The sequence below is a fragment of the Papilio machaon genome, chromosome 26, assembly GCF_912999745.1.
Source record: "Papilio machaon chromosome 26, ilPapMach1.1, whole genome shotgun sequence".
Taxonomy (NCBI): Eukaryota; Metazoa; Arthropoda; class Insecta; order Lepidoptera; family Papilionidae; genus Papilio; species Papilio machaon.
Genome location: NC_060011.1, coordinates 635305 through 662938, shown reverse-complemented (window position 1 = coordinate 662938; position 27634 = coordinate 635305). Strand labels below are relative to the sequence as shown.

General features: G+C 32.7%; 1 protein-coding gene across 1 annotated transcript in view; it reads left to right on the top strand.

Annotated features, from left to right (window-relative positions):
- Positions 1-268: 268 nt before the first annotated feature.
- The window catches only part of LOC106714309 (rhophilin-2), a 67028-nt gene continuing 39662 nt past the window's right edge, over positions 269-27634 (top strand). The window contains exon 1 of the mRNA XM_045684595.1: positions 269-517. Within this exon, the coding sequence (XP_045540551.1) occupies positions 407-517 (111 nt within the window). The 5' untranslated portion in view covers positions 269-406. The remainder of the gene's footprint in view (positions 518-27634) is intronic.

Here is a 27634-nt window from a genome sequence, read left to right as displayed (position 1 = left end):
ACTTGACTATAATGATATCATTATTTGTTAATATTACTCATCCTTCTATTTGTCATTATTTCATTAATGTTTCATTTTTTACTTTCAGGTGCAGTGTTCGTGAAAACAACTGGTACTCGTTAAAGTGATATTAAAAACGAAATAAATTCGAAATATAAAAGAAGGTTTTAATTTTTCTCTTATAAAAATATACTTGAACTAGCATTCGAAATTCAAAAAATTAAATCTAAATTCAAGTGTATTCTAAAATTCGAAATACAAAAGAGGTTTCAATCGTGTTCGAATTCAAAAATCATTTAAAATAAAAAATAAAAAACAGTGTTTTATACAAGTGAATGTGAGTTCTATTGTGTTGGTATTAAGATCGTAAGTGGTATATCAGTGTGTGGTATAATGTGTTGGGAATATGGATGAGGTGCAGATACACAAGACCTGCGTGAGGGTTAACTCCGCTGAGGATGAGGAATCTAGAGACGAAGTGGATCATGACCTACCAAAGAAGAACCCATTTATACGGGTAAGTTTTTAATTTTAAGTACCTATTTCCACTGCTAAAAACACTATAATAAAACAATTTCAAAAAAAAGGCACTCGAAAGTAACGTAAAAAAACAATTTCAAACAAAATTCACTCAAAAGTAACATACAAAAATAAATTTCAAACAAAATGCATTCAAAAGTACCATAAAAAACAATCTCAAACAAAATACACTAAAAAGAAACAAAATAATGTCATGAAAACTTCTTTCTTTCTTTCTTCTCTCTTTCAAAAACCCTCTAAACTCTAAAGAAAGTTCTCTTCTTTCTTGTAACATGTCTATATTGTATAATTATTGTTATTTCGCAGTCGGTGTCGGCCGAAGTAAATAGGTGACATTTTATATTTGAGATGTATTAGACATACTTACGTTTATGTCCCTACTTAGGCCGAAACCGACTCCAAAATAACAATAATTATACAATATAGACATGTTACAAGAAAGAAGAGAACTTTCTTTAGAGTTTAGAGGGTTTTTGAAAGAGAGAAGAAAGAAAGAAAGAAGTTTTCATGACATTATTTTGTTTCTTTTTAGTGTATTTTGTTTGAGATTGTTTTTTATGGTACTTTTGAATGCATTTTGTTTGAAATTTATTTTTGTATGTTACTTTTGAGTGAATTTTGTTTGAAATTGTTTTTTTACGTTACTTTCGAGTGCCTTTTTTTTGAAATTGTTTTTTTACGTTACTTTTGAGTGCATTTTGTTTGAAATTGTTTTTTTTAAGTTACTTTTGAGCGCATTTTGTTGGAGATAGTTTTTTTTTGTTTTGAAGTCGGCTATTTTTTTTTCTTAAAATGTTTGTTTTATTTCTCAATTTTTAGTGAATTTGAAGTTTAATTACAAATTTCCTTAATACGTATAAGGACATAAATAAGACAAATAAAGAAAAGGACTTTCCTATTTAATATGTGTGTACTTCAATTCAAAAACTAATTTAGAATACACCACATAACCACTTATCCTTTAAACAATGAAATAATTATCAAAATCGGTATACAAATTGAAAATTAACGAACTAATACATCGTAGCGTGCCTTTAATTTTGTCCAGCCGCGCGCCGCAGTAGCATTTTTCGAATGCGCGTAGTTTTTAATAATTTAATATCTTCCAAACTATTGATCAGAATTACATAGTTTAAAGGCTAATGTAATCTGCATTTAATACTCTAGCCATCAAACATATTTATTTGGATAAGGATTCATATCGAATATAATATAATAGCGCCGTAAGCTTACGACGCTGTTTTTCGTGTGCAATTTAATCGAAGTTTGTTCATAATAACATGGTTTTTGTGAGACATCCATAGATGATAGATATATGCCACCTGAGACTTTTATTTAGCAAATTTAAGGATCTATAATTACTCGATACATCATTTTAATGTAGGTCATATAGTTTGACCTACGTAAGCCCAGAAAGCAAATTTGTGCTATTCATTGTAACGCGATGTAGCATTTTTCGTTTCCGCGTAATTTTATTCTTACGATATCTCCTAAACTATTAGACAGAATGATATAGTTTCAATTGCAAATATAATGTACATTAAATTCTCTTGATAATGAACATATTTATTTACATAAGGGTTAATACTGAACTTGAATAATAGCGTCGGAAATAGGACATGAATTTAATTAATGTTTCTAAAGAAAAAAAGTGGTTATTGTGAGAAAACTATAAAATATAGATATATGCTATCGCGGACTTTTAATTAGCACATTTAAAGAGCTACAATTCGCCATACATAATTTTTATGTAGGTCCTATAGTTTAGCCTACGTAAGCGCTGAAAGCAAAAATGTCCCTAATTTCCGCAACAAATTTTGAAGCTATATTCAAAATCTACTAGTCTTCTAGTTATTTAAAAAAAAAAACAAAAAAATGGGACCCACCTGCAAGCACTTCCTTTCGATTAAAATAATTTTTATCAAAATCGGACCACCAGGGGCCGAGTTTCGCGGTAACACACATAAAAAAAAAAAAAATACAGTCGAATTGATAACCTCCTTCTTTTTGAAGTCGGCTAAAAAGCCAATAGTAAGTTCATTAAGATCGATTGTACACTCAATTGCAATGCAATCGGACATGTCCAATTTGGACATTGGAATTTCACATATTGTGCAGTTATTTATATTTTTTCTCAACAGGTGTACTAAGATAAATAGTAGATAACATAAATAAACTTGGAATTTATATTTTACTAGCTAGTAGTTCGTAAAGGCGGAATTATTTAAACAAAATTACCAAATTTACTGTGGCACACATAACCAGTAAATGGCCGTTAAATTCACAGATATCGATACCTGCTTTGAAATTTTCGTATTATTCCCCTGAATGTAGACAGTTACGGTGAACTTCGGTAACAAGTGATTCACGGTATTGCTATCCTGCTTATTGTGGTAAAATAAAACAGAGATAGCAGTCGAATAAATCGCCCCATGTGAAATTCGCAGTTATGCCTTAATTCAGTCGTGTTTACTGTTGTTTTTTTAATCAGATTTGTGGACGTTTTTACATACGAAAATTCAAGATATTTTAAACAAAATTAAACATATTCTTTTAGTGAACATACCAATATTATAAATGCGAATGTTTAGATGGATGTTTGTTTGAAGTTATCTCCGAAACGGCTCAACGGATCTTGATGAAATTTGGCACAGATGTAGAACATAGTCAGGAAGAACACATAGGCTATTATGTTTTTATTAAATTCCGCCCGGACGGAATCGCGGGCGATAGCTAGTAATATATAAATATAGATGTAAAAATATATACCTATACACGAGACAATATATATAATAAAGGTTGATAAACCGAGTCTCAGGCTGTGGCACACTTTATGTTTTGTTGACACATCTTAACAATCGCGTCTCTCGTCTCTGTGAACGTAATGAAATGTAACTTTGTAGTCTAGATATTTTTTAATATAGGCAAAACTTGGTTTGACCTAAAAATTTTACTGCCACACTCAGAGTGGTATTATTGTTAATTAAACATTTGCTTACATACAAAATATGAGACCCGTTTAGTGTAGGTTTCGATGATAAATTCTACTTGTCTGATTCTGGACGGGGAAGTGGTCAAGATGGCTGAGAAGGAGAAATGTTTTCTTTTCTGCGTCCCCTCCTCTGCCGATGAATGGTAGGCAATCTATAAATGCGGATATAACAGTGATAACTCAGCTATTTTGGAGAATTTAGGTCAAATTATGTACGAAAAACTATGCCTAAGTTAGACTAAGTTTTTTTTCAACCCGATAAAGACACTGGCGACATCTAGTTTTATTATAAATATTATATTTAATTATTCCTTTGTATATTATAATTAATTCTGCATTCCTAAAACAACTGTTCTGCCTACAGAATAATTAATCTTACAAACTGCCAAACATCTTTGTTCCTACCATTGTTCGCCCACAAACAAACCTTCAAGCACTTCAATTGGGTACCTAATTAATTACTCTATAATACCATTAAAATTCCTAACATTTACGTGGTCGCCCATACTTCAAATATGAATTTAACAGTAAGCTTTCATTGCAAAACACTGGTACATCTTTGTTACATTTGTTTTTTGCAAAAAAAAACAACATTATTATTCCAAATAATGCTGTTAGACACTGTTGTGTTAAACACGTGTTTTAACACTTTGACAGCCGCTGACTGATATTATTCAATGTGAACAACGTCGACGTTGAATGTGGATGGCTATAAAGGTAGAGGAAGACTAAAGAAAGTATGGATGGATTGTGTGAAAGAGGATATCCGTAAGAAGGGGGTATATTCAGATAATGACGGCTGATAGAGATGTGTGAAGGAGTAGATACTGTGCCGACTCTCCATAGGGATAAGGGCAGGTTGATGATGATGATGAACAAAGTCGACAACGTGGTTATACGTTTCACCATAAATATGTATCACAACAATTATTTCGGTATATGTTCTTCATTATTTGTTGGTAAAGATCGCATATCACATACATACGCATAATAATGTTTCAAAGTGATTTGTCAAAAATCCGCGTCGAGCGTTAGTCACGGTATAAAATGGTTGACGTATGTTTAAGCTAAGATTCAAAATCTACTAGTCTTCTAGTTATTTAAAAAAAATGGGACCCATCTGCAAGCACTTCCTTTCGATTAAAATAATTTTTATCAAAATCGGACCACCAGGGGCGGAGATTCGCAGTAACACATATAAAAAAATACAGTCGAATTGATAACCTCCTTCTTTTTGAAGTCGGCTAAAAATGTAATTGAAATACTGTACACCTAAGTCTGTTTTTACACGGTCTTTTTGTACACGGTTTTGATATAACACGGTTTGAAAATTGAATATTTTTAATTTTTTTACACGATTTTATTCCATTTAGCACGATTTGAAATTTTATGTACTTAATTTTTTTTTGTCAAATTTAATTTTTGCGAAGTATGTTCATATCACAAAAAAGTATTTATGAAAGAAAAAAGTCTGAAACCATCGATAGTATCGATAGTTTGCGAACACTAGCTTAAAGATTTAAGTGAATTCCCCTTTAGCGCATACAAACAATTTTTACTGGTCAAAGCAAATGTGAATAGCACTAATTTAGGGGAATTCCCTTTATGTGCATACAATCAAATTTACTGGTCAGAGCAATTGAAACGTGTTAATATTTTGTGAACTGTCAATGCAATAAGACGTGTTTGGTAAAGAAATTTTTTGCAGGCAAATTTGATTTTCCATTAAATTTAATTTTAACGCATTAAGATAAAAGGTAAGCCAAAAAATATTTTGTATTTATATTTGATTTAATAAAATAAACATGAATTCTTGTTCTTAAAAATTCTTGTTTTTCACTAATTTTAATAGGTTTTAGAGATTAGGAACAAATCACCCATTTTTGTATAAGATGTCTTTTTTTACACGGTTTTTTTTTTTACACGGCTTCTTCTGGAACCAATCTACCGTGTAAAAACAGACTTAGGTGTATAAGTTTTTATTTATGGTAATGCTCTATATTTCTTAGAAGTTTGTCGGCAGTGGAAACACACCGTTATAAGTACAAAAACTATGTAATTAAAAAACAAAACCTACAAATAAATATAATTACCTACTGTAATAAAATAACTCGAAGACACTTTTAAATACGCACGCAACAAATTAATAAATTGCCTAATTTTTCAACAACGAATAAGCGACAAAATTACAAATTGAATCACAATCTTCAAGTTTTAAACGACCATTTTCCTTCATAACTTAACAAGTGGTATTGCCAAATACTTCCTGTGTTACCATAAACTGTGTAAACTTCCGAGAAGAAAGGAAAGTGGTCAGGTTATGTTGCGTAGATCTGTAGATTGATTAGTTCAGACAACTCTCTTTTAAAGCCGCTCCCTAACTTTTTTACTAACTACAGGGTTGGTTCATCTTATTTATTATTTTTCAATATAAAAAAAACATGTTTTTTAGATAACGGCGTGGTTGAAATTTCTTTCTCGATGGAGTACAGTTGAACCTGGATAAGTGATAGTCCAAGGGACCTCGATGTTTCCCGTTTATAGAGGTTTCTCTCTAACCCGAATTTCTCGCTTATAGAATTCGTCCGGATCGGAGAATAACTTAGAGGTTTCTGGCTAATCCAGGTTCGACTGTAAATTTAAAAAGATCCAAACATGATGTTTCATTTCTTATCTTACTAATATTATAAATGCGAATGTTTAGATGGATGTTTGTTTGAAGGTATCTCCAGAACGCCTCAACGGATTTTGATGAAATTTGTCATAGATTTAGATCATATTCTGGAAGAACACATAGGCTACTTATTAGATTATTTTTTAATTCCGCGCGGTCGGAGTCACAGGCGACAGCTATGAAATAATCCCTTTAGGTAACTTAATTATCTTATATTATTAGGTCCTTACATATGAAATTGGCGTTTTGTATGGGAGGAACAAAAAGTCGAATATTTTTTAATATAATATATTTAATTAATCAAAGTATGAACCATTATTTTCTATGCACTTTTGCCATCTCATAGGTAGTTCATTGATCCCTTTACTAAAAAAACCAGTCGGACGGGAATCAATAAAATCTTTGAAGGCGATTTGGACTGCCCCATCGGAGTTGAACTTTTTCCCTTGCAAGAAGTTATCCAAATTTCGAAAAAAATGGTAATCTGTTGGAGCAAGGTCCGGGGAGTACGGAGGATGTCTTAGACTTTCCAATTGAACCTCTTCTAATTTAGTAGCCGTCTGTTGCGCAGTGTGTGGTCTAGCGTTGTCGTGAAGCAGCAGTGGCGTGGAGCGATTGACCAGCCTAGGTTGTTTAGCCGCTAGCTTTTCCATCATGGTTTGCAATTGCTGACAATAGACATCAGCCGTAATAGTCTGGCCAGATTTGAGAAAACTGTAATGAACAATACCGGCCCTAGTCCACCAAACGCTTACAAGTAACTTTTTTGGGGTTAATTTTCACTTGGGGCAGGATTTGGCTGGCTGGCCAGGATCCAACCATTGCGCTGAGCGCTTCCGATTATCGTAAAGAACTAGTGATGCAACGGATGTCTGTTTCCGTTTCCGCAAGTGCGGAAGTTCCGCACCCTTTTCAACATCCGTTTCTGTTTCTGTTTCCGCAACTTTTATAACGGAGATAAAACGGAACTTTACGACACCTGAGAGATCCAAATGCGCGGCGCGAGACGCGCAGTCCGCGCGCGGCCTTTCGGCACTTGTCGCATTTGTTTGCGTACTTTTTCGTGAATTTAAGCGCGTAATATTTTCTGCTGCTGTTTGAAACAATCAGCTTCTCTTGCTGGAGTTGACTGTCTAGTTGTTGTCCATATAAAATTTGACAACTGGCAAAATGTGACTATTTCATACTTACGAGTTATTAAATGTGCTTTTGAATAAGTGATAACCATGCAATATATCATCATCATTATTATCATCAGCTCACTATACATCCCCACTGAGGGGCTCGGAGCCTACCCCAAATTAGGGGTGACTAGGCCATAGTCAACCACACAGGCCCAGAGCGGGTTGACTTCACACATATCATTGAATTTTTTCTCAGATATGTGCAGGCAGCATCACTATGTTTTCCTTCATCGTAAGAACGTCGGATAAATGTACATATCCAAATCGAAAAACACATTGGTACATGGCGGGATTCGAACCAGGACCTGCAGATTGCAAGTCAAGTGCCACGAGCCACCGACGCCTAATAATTATATCTTTTTCTAATCTAGATTTGGTGTATTTGATACTTAGCACATTCACTGTTTACAAAATAAAAAAAGGTAACAGCTGGGAGCCAAAACTTTTTATGGTAAATTTTTATTTGGTATCTGGGAATGTTTGAACATATAGATAAATTAATAATGTTATTATAATTATTTAAAAAAAAAAAACACATTTTTTGCATTTGAGCACTAGGGATCATCATTTTGAGCGCTAGGGATGGCAATGGTTTCGTTCACTAATATGTAGATATTACTTCCACGATCGCATTTCTGTGTACTAATTCTCGTATGTTACAAGATTTTGACAAAGTCAAGTTTTTCATCAAATTCCAGAATATTGAGTAAAACATGTAAGGATACTAATCAAAACCAGCTTTTATCTTCTCGGTTCAAGATCTTGTAACATTTCATACACACCCACACATACACACATGTGTCATAGCATTGTCACTACATTATTCCCACAACAAGAAGAGCTGGACTACGAAATACCCGCAAACGCCGCCGAAGTCCCTGCAATCACGAACGAGGAATTCGTAGGCGCATACAACGCAATAAAGAATAAGAAGGCACCGGGTATGGATCGCATCCCTAACGTAGCTCTGAAGGCGGCAATGAAGGGAGAGCAAAATGAGTTTCAGGAGGTATTTAACAGTGGTCAGCAGTGAATGTATTAATAAAAAAATATATTTGTTGTTTGTCAACACGAGTGGTTTGGCGAACATTAATTTTTAAATAGTGTAATTTTGTTTCCTGAAAATAAATAAAAAAAAAACACGTATTTTAACTTATTGAAGCACAGTAAAAATACATACATTGAAGGCTAAAGGACACCGATATCCAATGCCTTAATAAATTAAAAACGAATACAAACTGATTTTACAAAAAAAAAAAAAAATTTGTAAATATGTTTTTTTTTATTATTTACACTTCTGTTTCCGCATCCGTTTCCGTTTCCGTTTCTGCTAAAATTTATTTTTGACATCTGTTTCCGTTTCTGGTTCCGGTAAGACACTTCCGTTGCATCACTATAAAGAACCCATTTTTCATCACAGGTAATGATTCGGTTTAAAATACCTTCATTATTGTGCCGGTTTAGTAATGTAACGCAACAGTCGACGCGCGTTTGCCGGTTTGCTTCAGTCAATTCGTGAGGTACCCACCTTTCAAGCTTTTTAATCTTCCCAATTTGCTTCAAGTGAACTAAAACAGTTTTATCACTAACATCGCAGCCTGCAGCTAACTCGGACGTGGTTTGCGATGGATCCGCTTCCATAATAGCCTTCAACTCTTCATTATCAACTTGAGTCTCAGGCCGTCCACGGGGCTTGTTCTGCAGATCGAAATTTCCAGAACGAAAACGTTGGAACCAAAAACGAACTGTGTTTTCTTTTGCAACACGACCGCCATACACATCATTCATCTTCGAGTCGTTTCCGCAGCACTAGTGCCACGGCGGAACTCGTACTCGTAAATAATGCGATATTTTAAGTTTTCCTTTTTGTAAAATGAGTGACGCAAACAAAAAAAAACAGAAGAAAAAAAACAAATAAATGACGGTCATCGAACCACAAATACATGAGTCTATAGCTGTACAAATTTGAATTTGGAATTCCTTACCAAAGAGGAGAAATTCGTGATTAAAGTGGCCAGTACGAAAAACGCCAATTTCATATGTAAGGACCTAATATCTTTAAAGAAAGGAAAAAAAGATTATTTTCACATCCCTAAGCCAGTAATGTGTGTTCTGTATTACGCGAGCAATAATTACATTTCATTAGGAAGCCTTTTTCATCGTATTTCACTTTTACTTCAAAACCTGTAACTAGTGATGTACGATAGATTAATAATGTCGATGAAATTGAGTGCAACATTTATAAAATACAACACTGAATTTCTATAAATATGGAAGTTTTAATAAAAGATTGCAGTATATTTTTTATTATGACTTGGTCCAGATAATGGTGTTAAATCTATGACACTACCAAGTATTAATATTTATAATTTAATGTAATAACATTGAAATTGAAAACATAATACTTTGGCTCTAATACTTCTATATCTATGCCAAATTTCAATAAGATGTGTGGAGCCGTTATGGAGTTATCGAGTTAATATATAATCAAACGTATCCGTGATAGTAAAGGAACTGTACACATTTCTGGGATCATTAGTCTATGTATTGTTCAAGACTGTGATCTACATTTATACCAAATTTCATCGAGATCCATGTAGTCTGTTCGGAGCTACCTTCTAACAAACATCCATACATACATCCAAATATTCGCATTTATAACATTAGCAATTAGATAACTGTATATTTTTCATAAAATATTCATCGATATATCGATATTGTATCGATACGAGTACATCACTAGCGGAGAATTCTTTAAAACCAGCAAAGCAATTTTTATGCAGAATTCATGACAACTTTCTGTTTCGTAATTTATAAAACGATTTCCTGGAATTATAATGTAAAGGGCTTTTACGAATTTTTATTAAAAATACTGATACAAAAATTCTTATGTAATCTTTTAAAATGACAAATAAAATCATTACACATTTTCGCGTTAAAATGTGTGTTGCAATTAATTGTAAGCAAATTTACGAAGAATTCTTGAATGACATTGAGTTTATTTGCTAGCTGTCGCAACTTCGTCCGCGCGTAATTAACATAATATATAAACTTAATTAGTAGCCTATGTGTACTTCCAATCTGTGTTTTACATCTATACCAAATATCATCAAGATCCATGCAGCCGTTCTGCAGATACCTTGTAACAAATATCCATCCATCTAAATCACATCTATATATATAAAAGAAAGTTGTGTTAGTTACACTATTTATAACTCAAGAACGGCTGAATCTCTTTGACAGAAAATTGGTGGGCAGGTAGCTTAGAACCAGGAAACGGACATAGGTTAATTTTTACCCCGTTTTCTATTTTTTATTCCGCGCGGACGGAGTCGCGGGTAAAAGCTAGTTTATAATATTAGTAGGAATCAGTAAAATTATTAAATTTTTGCTTGTCCATTTGACAGTTACAAAAGTCAATATTATAAATTTCTTGTACCTTGTACAGTAAAAATTAAAAGCTAATTTCCGTACTGACCAAAGACAATAGAGTGAAAGCGAATCCCACACATCAGTTACCACATGTTGTCACTTCATTGACACTTCTGTCGACCCTCCATTGTTTCGTACATTCGAGGAAGCTTATATCATATACATTACGTTGAAACCATTTAACACTAACAAAACAACGTTGAATATAACAGCATAGTTGCGTATAACTCTTACGATATTCGAACCTAAGCGGGTAACGAATTAAATTCTTTGACTGTATACATATAATTTAGCCCCTGTAATTAAGATTGTTGTTATAACTCCGAACTATAGTCAAACAAAGATATCTGAGCGGATGAGAAGCACTGCTCTCGCGGTTAGTTCTGTCAGAATATATCGATGGTTCCTATGCACAAGGGCCACAGTAACAAAATTCTTGATTTTTACTTTTTTATATTAAAAGCTACCTCATTGTTTAGTTAACAACATGCATTAAACGATATATATTTACAAGTGTTAATCTTATTTTTGGAACGAAGTTCCTTATCGCGCGTTGTGAAAGGGGGCTAGACGGAAAAAATTCTTACGAAAAGTTGTCACGACACTTTTTGCTATAGACGAATGAGCGCTACTTCACCATGGCAACGACGTGACAATATATAACGAAAATTCATAGAAATAAAATGTACTTCTTGTGAAGATTTAAGGTTTTTATTCATAGAGTAAACATTGGTTCCTTCACTAATTAATTGAAAGGAACTTCGTTCCATCCGGGTGTCCCTTGACACCTCTCAAGTTTTTTTTTGCTGAAGTAAAAGCGCCTAGGTAGCCTATTTTCATACGAGTTGGTTGAAACTTTGAGAGCCTCTCCTGAAAAGTTATCAATAGAAACTGGCATAAAAGAAAAAAAAACATGACATGACAGCTACGGTATTAAAAAGATATTGGAACTCTTTTGAGACGTTAACAGGGGGCGCTAGTGAGTTGTCAAAATTTAGTATGATTTATGTTCACCGGGCGAGATGTCCTTGTCCTAAACCTGTAATTTATTTAAAAAAATAAACTTAAATAAATAGTGTAATAGGAGTAATAAACATCTGGCTGTGTTATGTTTTATGGGTTTTTAGGATGTTTGCGACTTTATATTGCAATAAAACTCGGTGGAGAAAATAATCACGTTTACTCTTCTTTTTGTTATATTCGCAACAACCAATCATAGACATTTTTACATAGACATATTGTGCCACAGATTACAACAAATCTTTTTATTTTTATTGAAGTCTATATTTCACACGCCCCCTCAATAAAAATAAAAATTACACTCTTGAAGAAAACAACAAAATCTTTCTCATTAACAAAAATATCAACTCTTTAACAAACAAAAAAAAAAACATTCGCCCCCTTGATAGTATACTGCTAATACTAATATAAAATGTTTTTATTTAAAAATTTTTTTTCAATGGTTACTCTTAACCTATAACTATTATATAAAACACATTTAACTTTAACTCACATTAAACCTAAAAGATATCTAAAATCATTAAATTTACTCACAGGTAATGCTTTTGTAAAGAAATCGGCTAATTGACAATCTGTTTTAACAAATTTCAGAACAACAATATTACTGTCAATTTTCTCTTTAATAAAATTAAACTTAATATCAACATGTTTTACTCTTTTATTATTTTCAGGATTATTTCCAATACTTATAGCTGCCTGATTATCTACTAAGATAGTGATAGGACAAACAAAAATCTCAAAATCTTTTAAAACATTTTTAAGCCAACAAGCCTCAACCACTGCAGAACTCAGAGCTATAAGTTCTGCCTCAGACGATGACAAACTAACAGTAGGTTGCTTTCTAGATGACCACATAATAGGACAATTAAATAATTTAAACACATATCCTGATGTTGACTTTCTGTCATTAATATCACTTCCCCAGTCGGAGTCAACATATCCAATCAAATCAGTATTTTCATTACTATTGAAAGTCAACTTCAGGTCAAGTGTAGCATTTACATACCTAAGTACTCTTTTTAGAGCTTTTAACAATGCTTCATTTGCACAATTTTGAAAACGACTTAAATATGCTACACTAGTACATAAATCAGGTCTAGTACACAAAACAGCATACATTAAAGATCCAAGAATTTGTCTACATTGATTTTCTAACTTAGGGTCTGAGTTATTTGACTGTAACATCTGAAATTTAAATTCCATTGGAGTAGACATAGGTTTTGACTCACACATATTAAACTTCTCTAAAATTCTTTTTAAATAATGTTTTTGTGACATTTCAATAGTACCATTTTGCAAATCTTGCTCAACATGAATACCTAAATAGTTAGTTACATAGCCTAAGTCTTTCATAGAGAAAATATTACTCAAATAAAGTTTTAATTTATGTACCTCCTTATCATTAGTCCCCATAATCAAAATGTCATCGACAAACAATAACAAATAAATTTTATATTCAGAATTTACTTTACAATAAAGACAGAAATCATTTTCAGATCTACTAAACCCTACCTTAGCAATAACTTTATCAAACTTTAAATTCCAGTACTTGGGTGATTTCTTTAGTCCATAAATACTTTTATTTAATTTAACAACACTTACATTGTCATTACATCCAGGTGGTAGTCTCATATAAACATCTTCCTGTATATCTCCATACAGGAAAGCACTCCGCACATCCATGTGATGGACTGCTAATTTCATTTTACTCGCCAATGCCATTAAAATCCTGAAAGTAGAAATTTTAGCTACTGGTGCATACACATCATAGGCTTCAAATATGTCTTCCTGTTGAAAACCTCTGGCAACCAAACGTGCCTTGTACTGGGTTATGTTACCTTCACTGTCCTGTTTTATTTTATAGACCCATTTGCTATCTATTACTCTCTTGTCTTTAGGTACCTTTATTTCACTGTTCCAGGTATCATTTTCTTTTAGAACTTCCAATTCTTTTTCCATGGCTTCTTTCCACTTCTCACTACTCTCACTGTTAATAGCTTCGTTATAAGTTTTAGGTTCATTTAATATACACATAAAGCTTGTTTCTGTGTCATAATCTTGTAACCATATAGGTTTTCTTCTTACTCTCTTTTGTGGTAACTCTTTCTTTTCTTCTTTTTCATATTCTTCTGTATCACTACATATATCTGTATAATTTTCTTCCTCTTCATCATTTACATTTTCTTCTTCAAAGGTGTCATTAAGTATTTCACTGAACATTTCTTCCCTTTTAGGTGACTCAAAAATAACATCTCTCTTTATCTCTATTGTGGCGGAATCAGGGAAATAAATTCTAAAACCTTTTACATTTTCATTATAGCCAACAAAACAACCCTTTTTGCTTTTAGAGTCCCACTTTCTTCTTAGATGTTTCGGTATATGCACATACACATTTTGACCAAACACTTTTAAATTATCCAAATTAGTATAAGGCTTTTTAAACCATAGTTCAAAAGGTGACTTGCCTTTCTCATGACTGTGTCCTGTTCTATTAAGAATATAGACAGCAGTGTTGACCGCTTCAGCCCACAACGCTTTGGGTAAGTTTGCACTTCTTAACATAGCTCGAGCTGCCTCCACCACTGTCCTATTGTCTCTTTCTATTTTACCATTTTGTTCCGGTGTGTATGCTGTAGATGTCTGGTGTCTGATGCCTTTTTCCTTAAAAAACTCTTTAACTGTAGTATTAATAAATTCACTTCCATTATCAGTTCTAACAACTTTTACCTTCTTATCTGTATCTTGTTCAGCTAAATTTATAAACTCTTTAATCTTGTCAGGGACTTCACTCTTTTGTTTTAAGAAATATACAAATCTATAAGTGGAATAATCATCTCTCATTAATAAAAAATATTTGGAACCTCCTAAGGACTCAACCTCCATAGGGCCACAAACATCCATATGTATTAACTGACATGGGCTCTTTGAAATAGTATCACTTCTCTGAAATGGTAGTCTGTGCATCTTACCTTCCATACAAGCGTTGCATATTATCATTTCATTTTTATATTTAATTCCATTTTTGTTTAAGAACTGTTTGACATACTGAAAGTTTTGGTGCCCTAGGCGCTCATGCCAAATCTGTAAGCTTTCAACTGCTATAGCTACATTAGCAATAGGATTAGAATCATAACTGAAACACATGACATATAATTTCTTCTCTCTGTACCCTGTTGCCACAACTTTTCCTTCCTTATTCTTTATCTCACAATAGTCCTTTTCAAATTCCATTTTATAACCTCTGTCTGTGACACTTCTGACAGCAAACAAATTAACTGTCAGTTTTGGAACATACAACACATTATGCAGAGTGGTATCAATCCATTCCTCTCCGTCAAAAGCTTTAAGGATAACTTTTCCTTTGCCAATAACTTGTAGTTCTCTGCCATCACCAATTATTACTGACTGGTGGGATTCATACTCTTCAAAATCAATAAATAAGCTTCTCTGATAACACATATGTTCGCTTGCACCGGTGTCGACCAACCAGCCTTGGGTAGTTTCTTTGTTCTTCATAATTGTTGTAAATGCATTACTCTTTTTGTTTGACTCAGTACCTTTACTAACATCTCTGCTTTTCTCTTTATTTAGTCGTAGTCTGCAAATCTTAATAGAATGACCATATTTTTTACAGTAAAAACATTGCAACTTAGCCCGACAATCCCTTTTATAATGGCCCATCTTGCCACAACCAAAACACTTTATCTCGTTAAATTTCTTAGTTGTTGTTGTTAGTGCTACACACTCTGTATCTGTTTTAGTTTCACTAGTTGTTGAAATAGATATATTGCGTTCTTCCTCAATCAATAATCTTGCCATTAGTTCTCCTACAGTTTGATTTTCTGTAGGGACCGATTCCCAAGCTGCTATAAAATGGCGATACTTTTCTGGTAGCGACATAAGTACCTTTGTGATAACCATCTTATCAGATATATCATCGCCTAACTGGCGAATATTAGCTCTTACCTCTTCTATCTTAGAGAAAAATAGGGAAATATCTGTTTCGCATTTCAGCGAATAAAACTTCTGTTGCTCAAGGTGCAAGGATGTTGACGATTTTTTTTCGTAAATATTATTTAATTTAGCCCACATCTCGGCAGACGTAGTGGCAGTAAGGAGGTGTGTCATTATATTCTGATCAATATGGAAAACAATCCAACCTTGCGCCTTACTGTCTTTTGTGATCCAGTCCTCGTACTCCGCCGGTTTATCCTTACTGGGTTTTGGTATTGAACCATCTACTATATCAAATAAGCCTTTGGCTTTTAGTATAACTTTCATCTGGAATTTCCATGTGCACCATGTTGCACTTCCGTTTAGCTTTGTACCATAAATTGATTGCGGTTGCGACATATCCATTTTCTTCCACTCTTTCGACGACCGGCGAATGCAATAAAACAATGGCGTCCGATGGCGTCTTAAATCTTAACACGACCAACACAGCCAGCGAAAAAAAACTCTCAAGATATTTGCTTTCGCCGTTATTAACGCAGTGATGTGATCTGGGCCCATAACCTGTTATGTTTTATGGGTTTTTAGGATGTTTGCGACTTTATATTGCAATAAAACTCGGTGGAGAAAATAATCACGTTTACTCTTCTTTTTGTTATATTCGCAACAACCAATCATAGACATTTTTACATAGACATATTGTGCCACAGATTACAACAAATCTTTTTATTTTTATTGAAGTCTATATTTCACAGGCTGCATAAAGAATATAACACTATTGTTGCACTTCCCAACGGCCGAGCCTTTTTATTGTGAGTCAAAATTGATGCCAAATGTTGTATTAATACATAGTGTAGCTACCTACAGACACAAAATATAAATAAGTAAATTGTCCCCTATAAAATATACTTAACAGCAATTAGAACAAGCTTAGGTGTTTGTTAATTGCATTTTTATCTAGGTATATCCGTATTTTCTGCGATTGCGTTTACCTATTCCCAACTTGTGTGAAGAAGAAAAGATGTTAAATCTCACTTCTTACTAATATTAATAAAGTGAATGTTTGGATGGATGGATGGATATTTGTTAGAAGATATCTCCAGAACGGGTGCATGGATTTCGCTGAAATTTGGCATAGATGGCCAGGAAGAACACGTAAGCTGCTTATTAGGTTTTTTTAATTCCGGGCGGGCGGAGTTGCGGGCGACAACTAGTATATTATAAATGCGAATATATATAGATAAATGGATGGATGTTTGTTAGAAGGTATCTCCGGAACAAATAAACGGATCTTGATGAAATTTGGCACGGATGTAGAACAAAGTCTGGAAGAACACATAGGCTACAAATTAAGTTTTTTTTACTCTGCGCCGACAGAGTCGAAATACAAATCATTGTTTATTTGTGAAATTATTCTCTGTATGAAATTTGGAACAGTTTTTTTTTATATTTATAAAACGCTCTGTTTTTCGCATACTCTACATTTAGCATGAGTTCGATTCATTCAAGTTGCGCGAACTTATTTATTTATACTGTGACCTCAATTGCGTTTTGCAATGGCCAAGCCTATCTCACTACATCTTATTTAAGAAGGTCTTTACATCCGTAGTACCAATGAAACGACTTTGAACTTTGATTCAATCAGCATAAGACACTTTTTAGCATAATACATTTAAATTAAGACAGACTTTGATTAAAATTTGTGGGTATTTTTCAAATAGTATAACCATATTTGTGTCGTTTTTGTATGATTTAGTTTACTTACTGACTGGTTAAGGAATTCCAACCATTTGCTGTCTATCCATTAACCAATCGTTGGGATTTCACGGCCGTAAAATCAGTAATTTGCCTTCCTTGCCAATCACAGTGGTAGACGCCAGCAACAATAACATCTGTTGCAGGAATGGGCCGACTCACCCAGAGAAATACCACGACCACACAGAAGACAGACGTCAAGTGGAAGTAATTCCGTGTGCGGTCTGATGAGTGTGGTGCTGGCGGCTTAATTTTAGTCATATTTCCTCTTCCCACCCTTTTATTATAAAAAAAGGATGAAAAGGGTAAGTGTTCTCTTCATGTGTGTCCCTTCCTCCGTCGATTAAATCTTAGATCCTAGATCTATATCATAGATCTATGGGCTAGGGTGCCTCATTATTACGACGAATTCATGTGTCCGCTCAAGCGAGCAAGCCGCTTGCCACCTTATAATATAAAAAAGTAAGAAATAATAAGTTACGACGGTGGAAACGCACCGTTACAAGCTTAATATGTACGCCCTAAAGACGTAGGTGTAACGTTGAAACCGGTATATTAAGTAACCAAGTTCAGTGCACTTACGGGAATTAATGGAATGGCTCAGTAATTTAAGATCCCACTGAATTAATCAAGTATCAAAATTCGGTTCATAATCAAAAATGTTTCATACTATTTTTTAGTTAACAGATATAACAATGGTTTCAGCAGTACTTTACTCTCCTTGAGTCGGGCAATTATAATATTTTACGTCCTTAAAATGTATACATTGATCTATTAAGTCATACATTTATATGTGTACCGCGTGACTGCATTGTGTGTACAATGGCTTAACGAACGTCCTTAGAGCAGAGACCATTGTGTGATACAAATTTGATGATATGAAGTTGCCGGTTAACAATAGTGTAAAACGGAGTTTTATTTAGTTTGGTTACATTTGTGAATATAACTACTTTTTAGCTTTTTACAAAGTTATCAAGTACTAAACAATTGTTGGTAGTGATTTGAAAGTGAAGCGCCTGTCATAATTTATGAGCAATATCTCGTAAAAATATAAATAACGCTGAAGAAAATGAAAGTGTCATATCAACATAATTTTAATATCTTTAAATATTCCTAGATTATTTAATAGACAGATCATGTTTATTTAGATAGTACACTATAAAAAAGTATAAAAATATAAAAGTACATATAGAGTATAAAAATTTTTTACTGTCATCTTTATTTTAAAACGATATTTTTTGACTTTGAATATAAGAACGCTATTAATAACATGAGACATTAGTCTTTAACATAGACTGTAAAATTTGAATAAAACTCCTAAAGAAAATTTGCGTAAAACTTATTTTTGACCTCGCAGATTAAGTTAAAAATAAATATCTAATTAACTGACCTTACTTACCTTTGCTACTTTTGTTTTAAAAACTATGACGTCACAACATGGCGCATTGGTACATTGTTGTTTGAAACGCATCCAATTGTATCGAAAGCTTATTACTTCGGAATGCGACTAAAGACGCCATCTAGCGGAGATAGTCCGATGCATTTCCGCATTTCTACGCCATCGCTCTATTGCTAGTAACGCATCGTTAAGGGGAAGATCAAAAATATTTTTTTTTATTTTTTTTTTACATTATTAATTAAATATGTCTTGCATAATATAGTTCCCTACATAATCTATAAATGTCACTTTTTACCACGTATTTTAGAAAAAATAAATACCAAGTACATTATATTTTGTGAAATCCACCTTAATCGCATTTCATATTCTATATTTTCAATGAACATATTGAATAATACATAAAAAGTGAATGAGAGGAAGTGAGTTTTGAGCATCGAAAGTTAAACAACTTTCACCCTTTTGACTTATTTGTACAACCCTTTTTATGTAAGATAAAAAAAACAAATTACTTAATATTAAGTTACGAAAGAGTTTCGTCATTGGTCATGTCAATACAGCAATTGTCAAAATATTTCATCCGTTCATAACCTAGTCAACCAATTATTACAGTTCTTCCCGACTTTTTATCTTTGTTGATTGGATTTTTTTCGCGCGGATTTTTAATGCACATAATATGAATGTGTAAAACACCTTCGATCCCGGACCTGTAGGTTAGGAGTATTTAACTCCTATTAAAATAATATTAAGGTAAGGTCTCCGCCTTAAGAACTAGTAAATACCGCCATTTCTCTTGGCGGCGCTACGTTCGCACATCGCGTTCTACCTAATTCTCCCGCGTCCGCCGCGACGGCCACTCGTACGCATTAAAGCTGTTTTTAACCGACATTTTTTTTAAATTCGTAAAAAAACGTGCAGTGATTTATTGTGTTTTAAGTGATAAAATGTGACATTGCATACTTTTTAAATTTATTTAACATTGAAAAAGTGATTGTGGTGTGCCTAAATGAGGACGGTGGAGATTTTAGAGGTAAAATATTTTTTATTTCAACATCGTTTTTCTTAATTTTTAAAATTATGTAATACTCGTTGTTGTTTATAAATAATTAAATTTAAAAATTCTATAATTGTATTAACTAATATAATAAACAACATAACGACAAAACTAAGTTGAACACTATTTATACCTTCCTTAGTTTTAATAGTTTATTTTATTTTTTCCTGAAAAGAGATTAAAAAAAATGTTTTTGATTAGCTCCACTCTTGTTACAATTTTTATTAATATAACATAGCCCACAAACATAAAACATTAGAGTTTTTATGCACTCGGAAAAAATTATAAGTAAGAATTGAACGCATCAAAGCTTGTCATTTAACCAAGTATTGCATATCGAATACTTTATCTGTTTAAGGTTTATTTTTTCCCTTAAATTTTACCTCGTATAAATTATCTTCATTTCTCCTCTTTTATCCTGTTCAAATCCAAGTAAAATAAACTAAAATAAAATAAATTCAAGATATAAATCTTTCAGCCAGTTTTATATTTTCGTACAATTCATTTCTTTATATTGCTAATAACGAAATTCCTATTTTTTAATTTTTGTCACTCTATCTATACTTATTTGTCTGCAAGGCCGGGTTTGTGCCGTGTAAATCTCCTTAACGGCTGGACCGATTTTGGCGGGAAGTATCTATGCGAGAGTAATTAGGTTATTTTTTTAATTTGACTCCGAAGAAGTCGCGAGCAAAATGTTATTAAAAAATAAGTGAACGTTATAATTAAAATCTTAATAAACCGGATAATAATTTATCACCGTGTGATTGCGTGATATCTAGTTTTAATAAGCATATTTTATTTATCTGTAGTCTTCGTGAGAGCCTGCATTTCCTGCTCATTATTAAATATAGCCTTTGCTTGGATATAACATAGAAATACATGGAGAAGCTTTTATAAAAAATAACTCTAAAATGAAATATGTATAAAACAATTTTATGGATATGAAAAATGGTATATGGCTGAATATAGCATTTATTATCTATGAATTTATTTTTGGAAGGTTCTAGCGGTTCATACATGTTTGTTTATTATCTGAGAATTTAGCGTTATAAAGGTAAAATTGTTTGGATAGGTTTATTTATGAATATTCTCTATGGTATTGATTTCATTTTAGTACCTGAGGATTTTTTATTAATGGTTTTTTGCATTTAAATGTTCGAATGGTTGTTTAAAAGAAGCCTTACTTTGTACAACTTTATAAAAAACATTGTTAAGTTCTTCGATAATGTAACTCAATTGTTTGATGTTGAGCTGTGTTACTGGAACAAAAAATCATCCGAGAAACAAAACTTCACTTCTGTTCATATAACTAAAGTTGGAATTACTGAACATCAGATTAATTTTTCTGACTTAATTTTTTTTACAAGGAAATGTTCGGCTACATAAAGTAATGTTTTATATATTAAACTCTTCAAATATACTTCAAACATACTTTAGACATTGTTTGTATGTTAAATAAATTATTTTTATGATAAGCCGTCTCTACAGTTTCTTGTGTTCGGAGGTCGTCGGTCTATCGGTTGCATAATAAAGTCCGTCTTCGGTCGTTGGCCGAACCATCGATATTTATTCCCTACCTGTTATATGCGTGTCTTTCTGTATATATACATAATGTATATATTTATGTGTAGGTAACGTGCTAATTGACGGAATTCCTCGTTTATAACTCAAATGTAAGCAAATGTATATTGCGAAAGACTCTCAATTAAACGCGTACATAAACGGATTTACTTTTTTTACTGGCTAACAAGCAAGCGGTCACCTGAATTCGCCGGAATAGCGAATCACCCATAGACATTCCGTTATTTCAGATCCGTTGTCTACCTCAACGGAGGAGTGGACGCACAGAAAGATATTATTTTCCCTTTCCATGAACTCCTATTAGTCCAACGAATATTGTAAATGCGATGGATGGATGTTTGTTTGAATGTATCTCTGTTTCTGTCATTACGTTTTTTTTTTAATTCCGCACATATAGTGTCGCGGGCGTCTTCTTGTAATTTATATATTCTATTTTTTTTAAAGTTTGATCCAAAATAAGAGATTTTTTTATCGATAGTTTCAATTTAAAATAAATTTATCGATAGTTTGTTATAAGAATTCGTGTCGCATCCCTAGTTATAGTAAATTCTCTATTTACGATTGTCATTACTGAGCTTTCTTGTATTTGCGAGAGGCTTTCACTGAGCGTACTTGTATTTAATTATATTATTTATATATCATTTCTATTTCATTATTTATGTCTCTGTGTATAGCTGTGTTTTGTTCTAAAATCACCAAGCAACAATAACAGTTATGTAAAAACACGAAGGACGGTGTTCAATTCGATTTGAAACTTTTACAAGATTTTAACAAACAAACATTTATTGAAATAATTCGGATATATTTTTATATCTAAAAATCTTAAGTTTTTAATGAAAAAAGATATATTCTTACATCTGTACTTATCTCTTCTTATCTTGGAATCGTTAAATGTTCTACTCAGTATAGAATTAGTTTTAGAAATCTACGTTAATGTGCTTCCTTAGTGAGGAATTAACATATCTTAAGGGGCAGTGAGGCAGTTAAAGAAAAGCTTAACACTTTTGTTGCATCTTCTTACCAATATAATAAATGCGAATGTTTAGATGGATGTTTGTTTGAAGATGTCTCCGGAACGGCTCAACGGATCTTGATTAAATTTGGTATATATGTAGAACGTAGGCTGGAAGAACACATAGACTACTATTAAAGTTTTTTTTTTAAATAATGTGCGGACGGAGTTGCAGTAGACAGTTAGTAATATATAAAACCACCACAACTAAATCTGTATCATTTGATAACCTCTAAAATGCTAAATATTATAATAATGAGGTCTTCAAAGGTAATTTGGTGTTGCAAGAATTCGAAGGCGAGTACTGCTGACCTCAATGCAAGGTACCGTAACACCTTCCGTCTGTACACTCGGAATTAACAGTCGATTTACACTGCAGAAACATATGTAAAAAAACCTTTAGGAAAGTAAGGAAAGATTTTTATTATTTATTTGTGGTTATTTTTTAATTAATAATTAAAATAATAACCGATCTATTAGCAGACGGAATCGCGGGCGATAGCTAGTTACAATTAAACCTTTCTAATAATCTATTTTATTATTAACTAGCTGTCGCCCGCAATCCCATCCGCGCAGCTATAAAAAAAACTTAATAACAAGCCTATGTGTTCTTCCAGACTATGTTCTACATGTATGTCAAATTTCATCGTGATCTGTTAAGCCGTTCTGAAGATACCTTCAAACAAACATCCATGCATCTAAACATTCGCATTTATAATATTAGTAAGATAGTAAGTTGATAATAATCCTCGAAATAGCCTTGTTAACCTAGTTTACAAACATTACGTGTAACAGCCGACGGACGGACAGTCAGTTTGCATATTAAAAACTTCCTCTCCGATGCTAATCATAAAAATACGGTATAATTTCACAATAATAGCTATAAAAGATATTATATGTTGCTAATTTACTAATAATAGTCGACTAATGTGGTTTCCGGTATCTTACGTTCTTACGGTGAAGGTAAACATCGTGATGCAATCTGCACATATCTGAGAAGAAATTCAATGATATGTGTGAAGTCAACTCGCACTTAGCCTGAGTTGACTATGTACTAGTCACCCCTAACTTGGGGTAGGCTCCGAGCCTGGTGGGGATGTATAGTGAGCTGATGAAGATGAACGTGGTTTCCATTTTCATGTTTCATTTTCATTTGTAAGTACACTGTTAAAGTGGGCTTCTGAGATCGAAATCTCAGTATAAAACATATTGTTAAAATAATGAAGATTCTTTGGTCTCAGAAACCTCACGATAAGACATCTTAAAATTGGGTTACTAAATATTTAAAAAAAAACAAACAATATTAATTAAATAAATAAAAAAATTTTATAAAATACAAAAATATAAATACGGAATTTTTTGTCCACTTAAAAATGTCTACGTAATGTAAAAATCTGAGCTTTTTTGTGAAAACTCAATTTCAATGACATTTTTCAAAGAGGCTGAATATTGTTCGAAGTTACGTGTTCTAAGCCAAAGAGTTTATATATAATAGGTAGATATAGAGAGGACAGACAACCTACTTTTCCTGTAATAGTTTTTCACCTAAACAACTGTTTCGCTATCTTAATGAATAGTCACAAACACGTTAATTTCAATTAAAAGATGTCCAAAAATAATATTACAAATGGTAACTTAAAAATATTTTATTTTCAATATGGTGTACATTATTCCGATCGAGTATAACATGCTATGATTTATTTAACTATACGTATAGTTTATATTAATTTTGTCAAATGTTCTACGATATAAATCAGAAAAAAGATCTTCAAGAAGCGAGCGTATCACCATCTGAAAGACCAGCAACGCATCTGCGGTTCCTCTGGTATTGCAGATGTCCATGGACGTCGATAAACACCTCGGTGTTCCAGCTGCTTGTTTGCCACTTTCTCTTATTAAAAAATGTGTCAGGTCTTTATGTTTTTATTTTTATATATTTTTGTTATAACCATAGTTACCGTACTTTATCATACGTTATAATAAATCTTTACAAACGTAATATATTCAAACTCTTCTAATCTCCACAATTATATAAAACAACAATAATATTGAATAACCAATGAGGCCTATTGTAATAAAATTTCACTATTTATTAATAGTCATTCTGTTACGTAATTTAATTATCATTTCACATAAAGCTTTCGTATCATTATAAATGGACGTCTTGTTCTTGCTTGATTTTCTTTATTCAACCTCTTTGGTAGTAAAGGAGTTTGTATGGTACCACAGTTACTGGCCACTAATGTTGCACGCTTATTGTAAAACAAAAAATAAGCGAAAATGTTTTCGAGAAAATTTTAAAAATAGAATCGTAATTAAAATATTAATAATATGAAATAATTTCGGCATCAAAATAAACAATCTATTTTAAGCATTTTATTAAAAAAATTGTCTATTTTGAAAAAAGCTATGCTAAATGTAAATTAACTTTTTTCTCAATTAATTCCAATTAATTAAATTGACATTTGCTAATATTTATTGATGTGCAATATTCTTGTAAAATAACATCTCAGGTGCTGTTTATGCAAATTATATTAATTCTTAAATTCAAATTAAACTCGCAGAATATTTCGACATAATCATCAGGAATTTGTAAAATTTAAAATAAAATGCGCGCGCAATAATGTTGATTATGCCGCCATCTTGTAAAGGCGTAATACACTATCGCAATATGAGTTCCAAAACCATCGTGCTTAGAGACCTTTACATTTAAATAGTTCGTAATCTGTAATAATTTAAGAAAAATCACATAAGACAATTGCAAATTTTAAATAGTTTCGCCTAAAACCGAGTTATACCTCCAAAGTAACCGGTTGATATCTGAGACCTAAATCTCTATAAAATATATCTCCCTGTCATTATCTTTGACCAAACAGAGATAAATTTTAAACGGGGATTTTGGTCTTAGAAACCCACGATAACAAATAAAATAAAAAGAAATCCAAAATCTTACTAATATTGTAAATGTGAAAGTTAGGATGGATGGATGGGTGGATGTTTGTTTAAAGTTTTAAAGGTATCCGGAACGGCTCAACGGATCTGGATAAAATTTGGCAGATGGAATAGCAGAATTTGGCTTTGAAGATGTTCAACATAGTCAGGAAGAACACATAGACACAAGAACTATGAGAAATATATACTAATTACTATCTCTACTACGAATTCTTACACTAATGTGTAAACACCTTAATACTGTATTACTAAAATAAAGGTCAAATTATTGCTCAAACCGAAGCATAATGACTTTTGGTGAATGAATGTCATTTTATGTCGTTGACCTATGCACAGGTGCCAACATTACGAAACAAATTGACCAATGTAAGCTTCTGACAATTCGGAATTTCGTATACAAAATTTTTGAATTATTATGATTTTATTTAACACTAGCTGTCGCAACTCCGTCCGCGCGGAATTAGAAAATATAAGTAGCCTGTGTTCTTCCAGACTATATTCTACACCCGTGTCAAATTTCATCACGTTCCGTTTAACTGTTCTGGAGATACCTTCAAACAAACATCCATCCATCTAAACATTCACATTTATAATATTAGAAAAATATAGCATAAAATTAAATTAAATTTAAAATTGCAATAACATAATATAGGAATAATAACAAATTAATATTAGTTACTTATTTTTATAAATGCATTTATGCAAACACGAATTATTTTTTTAATTCAATAATATTAAAAATAAAGCTGTAATCTATCTCTCTCTCTCTCTCTCTCTCTCTCTCTCTCTCTCTCTCTCTCTCTCTCTCTCTCTCTCTCTCTCTCTCTCTCTCTCTCTCTCTCTCTCTCACTCTCTCCTTCTCACACACAGACACACACCCAGGGAGAAAAATAAAATATTATCTTCTTTAGAGAGTTACTGTTAGGATTAAAACATATTTTAATAAATAAACAAATTGAACTATCACCTTTTCATACAAACTTTATTTACGATGATGACAAATTAACCAGTTTGCGTAAACTGGGACAAGCATCACATTGACCTCAGACTGTCGTATAGATAACAGATATTAACTGTCAGACGGATAAACATACAGACCTTTTGAAAGAGGCGCGAAAGAGAGAGGCGACGCGACCTCTTTGGTATGACCGAATTCTGAACAAATTTAACAGAGCGTAAACAGTTTTGTTTTAATACTTCACTTAATCGATATTGCAAATTAAAGTCTGTTTTAAATTATAGTCTTACTAATATTATAAATGCGAAAGTTTAGATGGATGGATGTTTCTTTGAGGATACCTTCGGAACAGCTCAACGGATCTTGATGTAATTTGGCACAGATGTAGAACACGGTCTGGAAGAACGCATAGGATACTAATTAAGTTTTTTTTAATTCCACGAGGACGGAGTAGTGGGCAAAAGCTGGTTTAAAATAGATTAGCTATGATTAAGACGTTAGAGTAAGACGACAGAGAAATTTCTGAAGCAACAAAATTAATTCTACTGCATCGTCAAAGAATTAAAATCACTTCCCACTTAGGATCGAATATACAGCCAATAGACACTAAGGTATAATTTAGCATGTTTGTAGAATGCTATGACATCTATTCGACCAGGATTCGAAAAGGATATCTGGCCCAATGACAGAAGCGCTGCAGTCGCGGCACAGAAAATGCATTAAAAAGAAAAAAAAACATAACTACAGTACAACAAGAATCTTGTTACGCATTTTTTTATTGACCCCAAAATGGTTCATAACTCGATGTACAATAGTGATAAATGAATACGACCAAAATTAAATACCGTATAAACGTGCGTTCATTGAATTTAAAATTAATTACTCAACTAAAATTGTTTCAATCAATAATAGCATGTTTAAAAATATACCAAACAATTTGTTTACGGAAAATAAAAGATATCAATTTTATGTCATATAAGATAAGGTTCATAATCCTTTAGCAAAAAACCTTGAATACACGCAAAATTTAATACAAAATGCGTTTAGAAAACTGACCGGTCGTTATGAAATATTTTATACACCGGTCGAATTAAAACGTTGAGTAACCAGGTCGTAACTGCAAGCCGTTT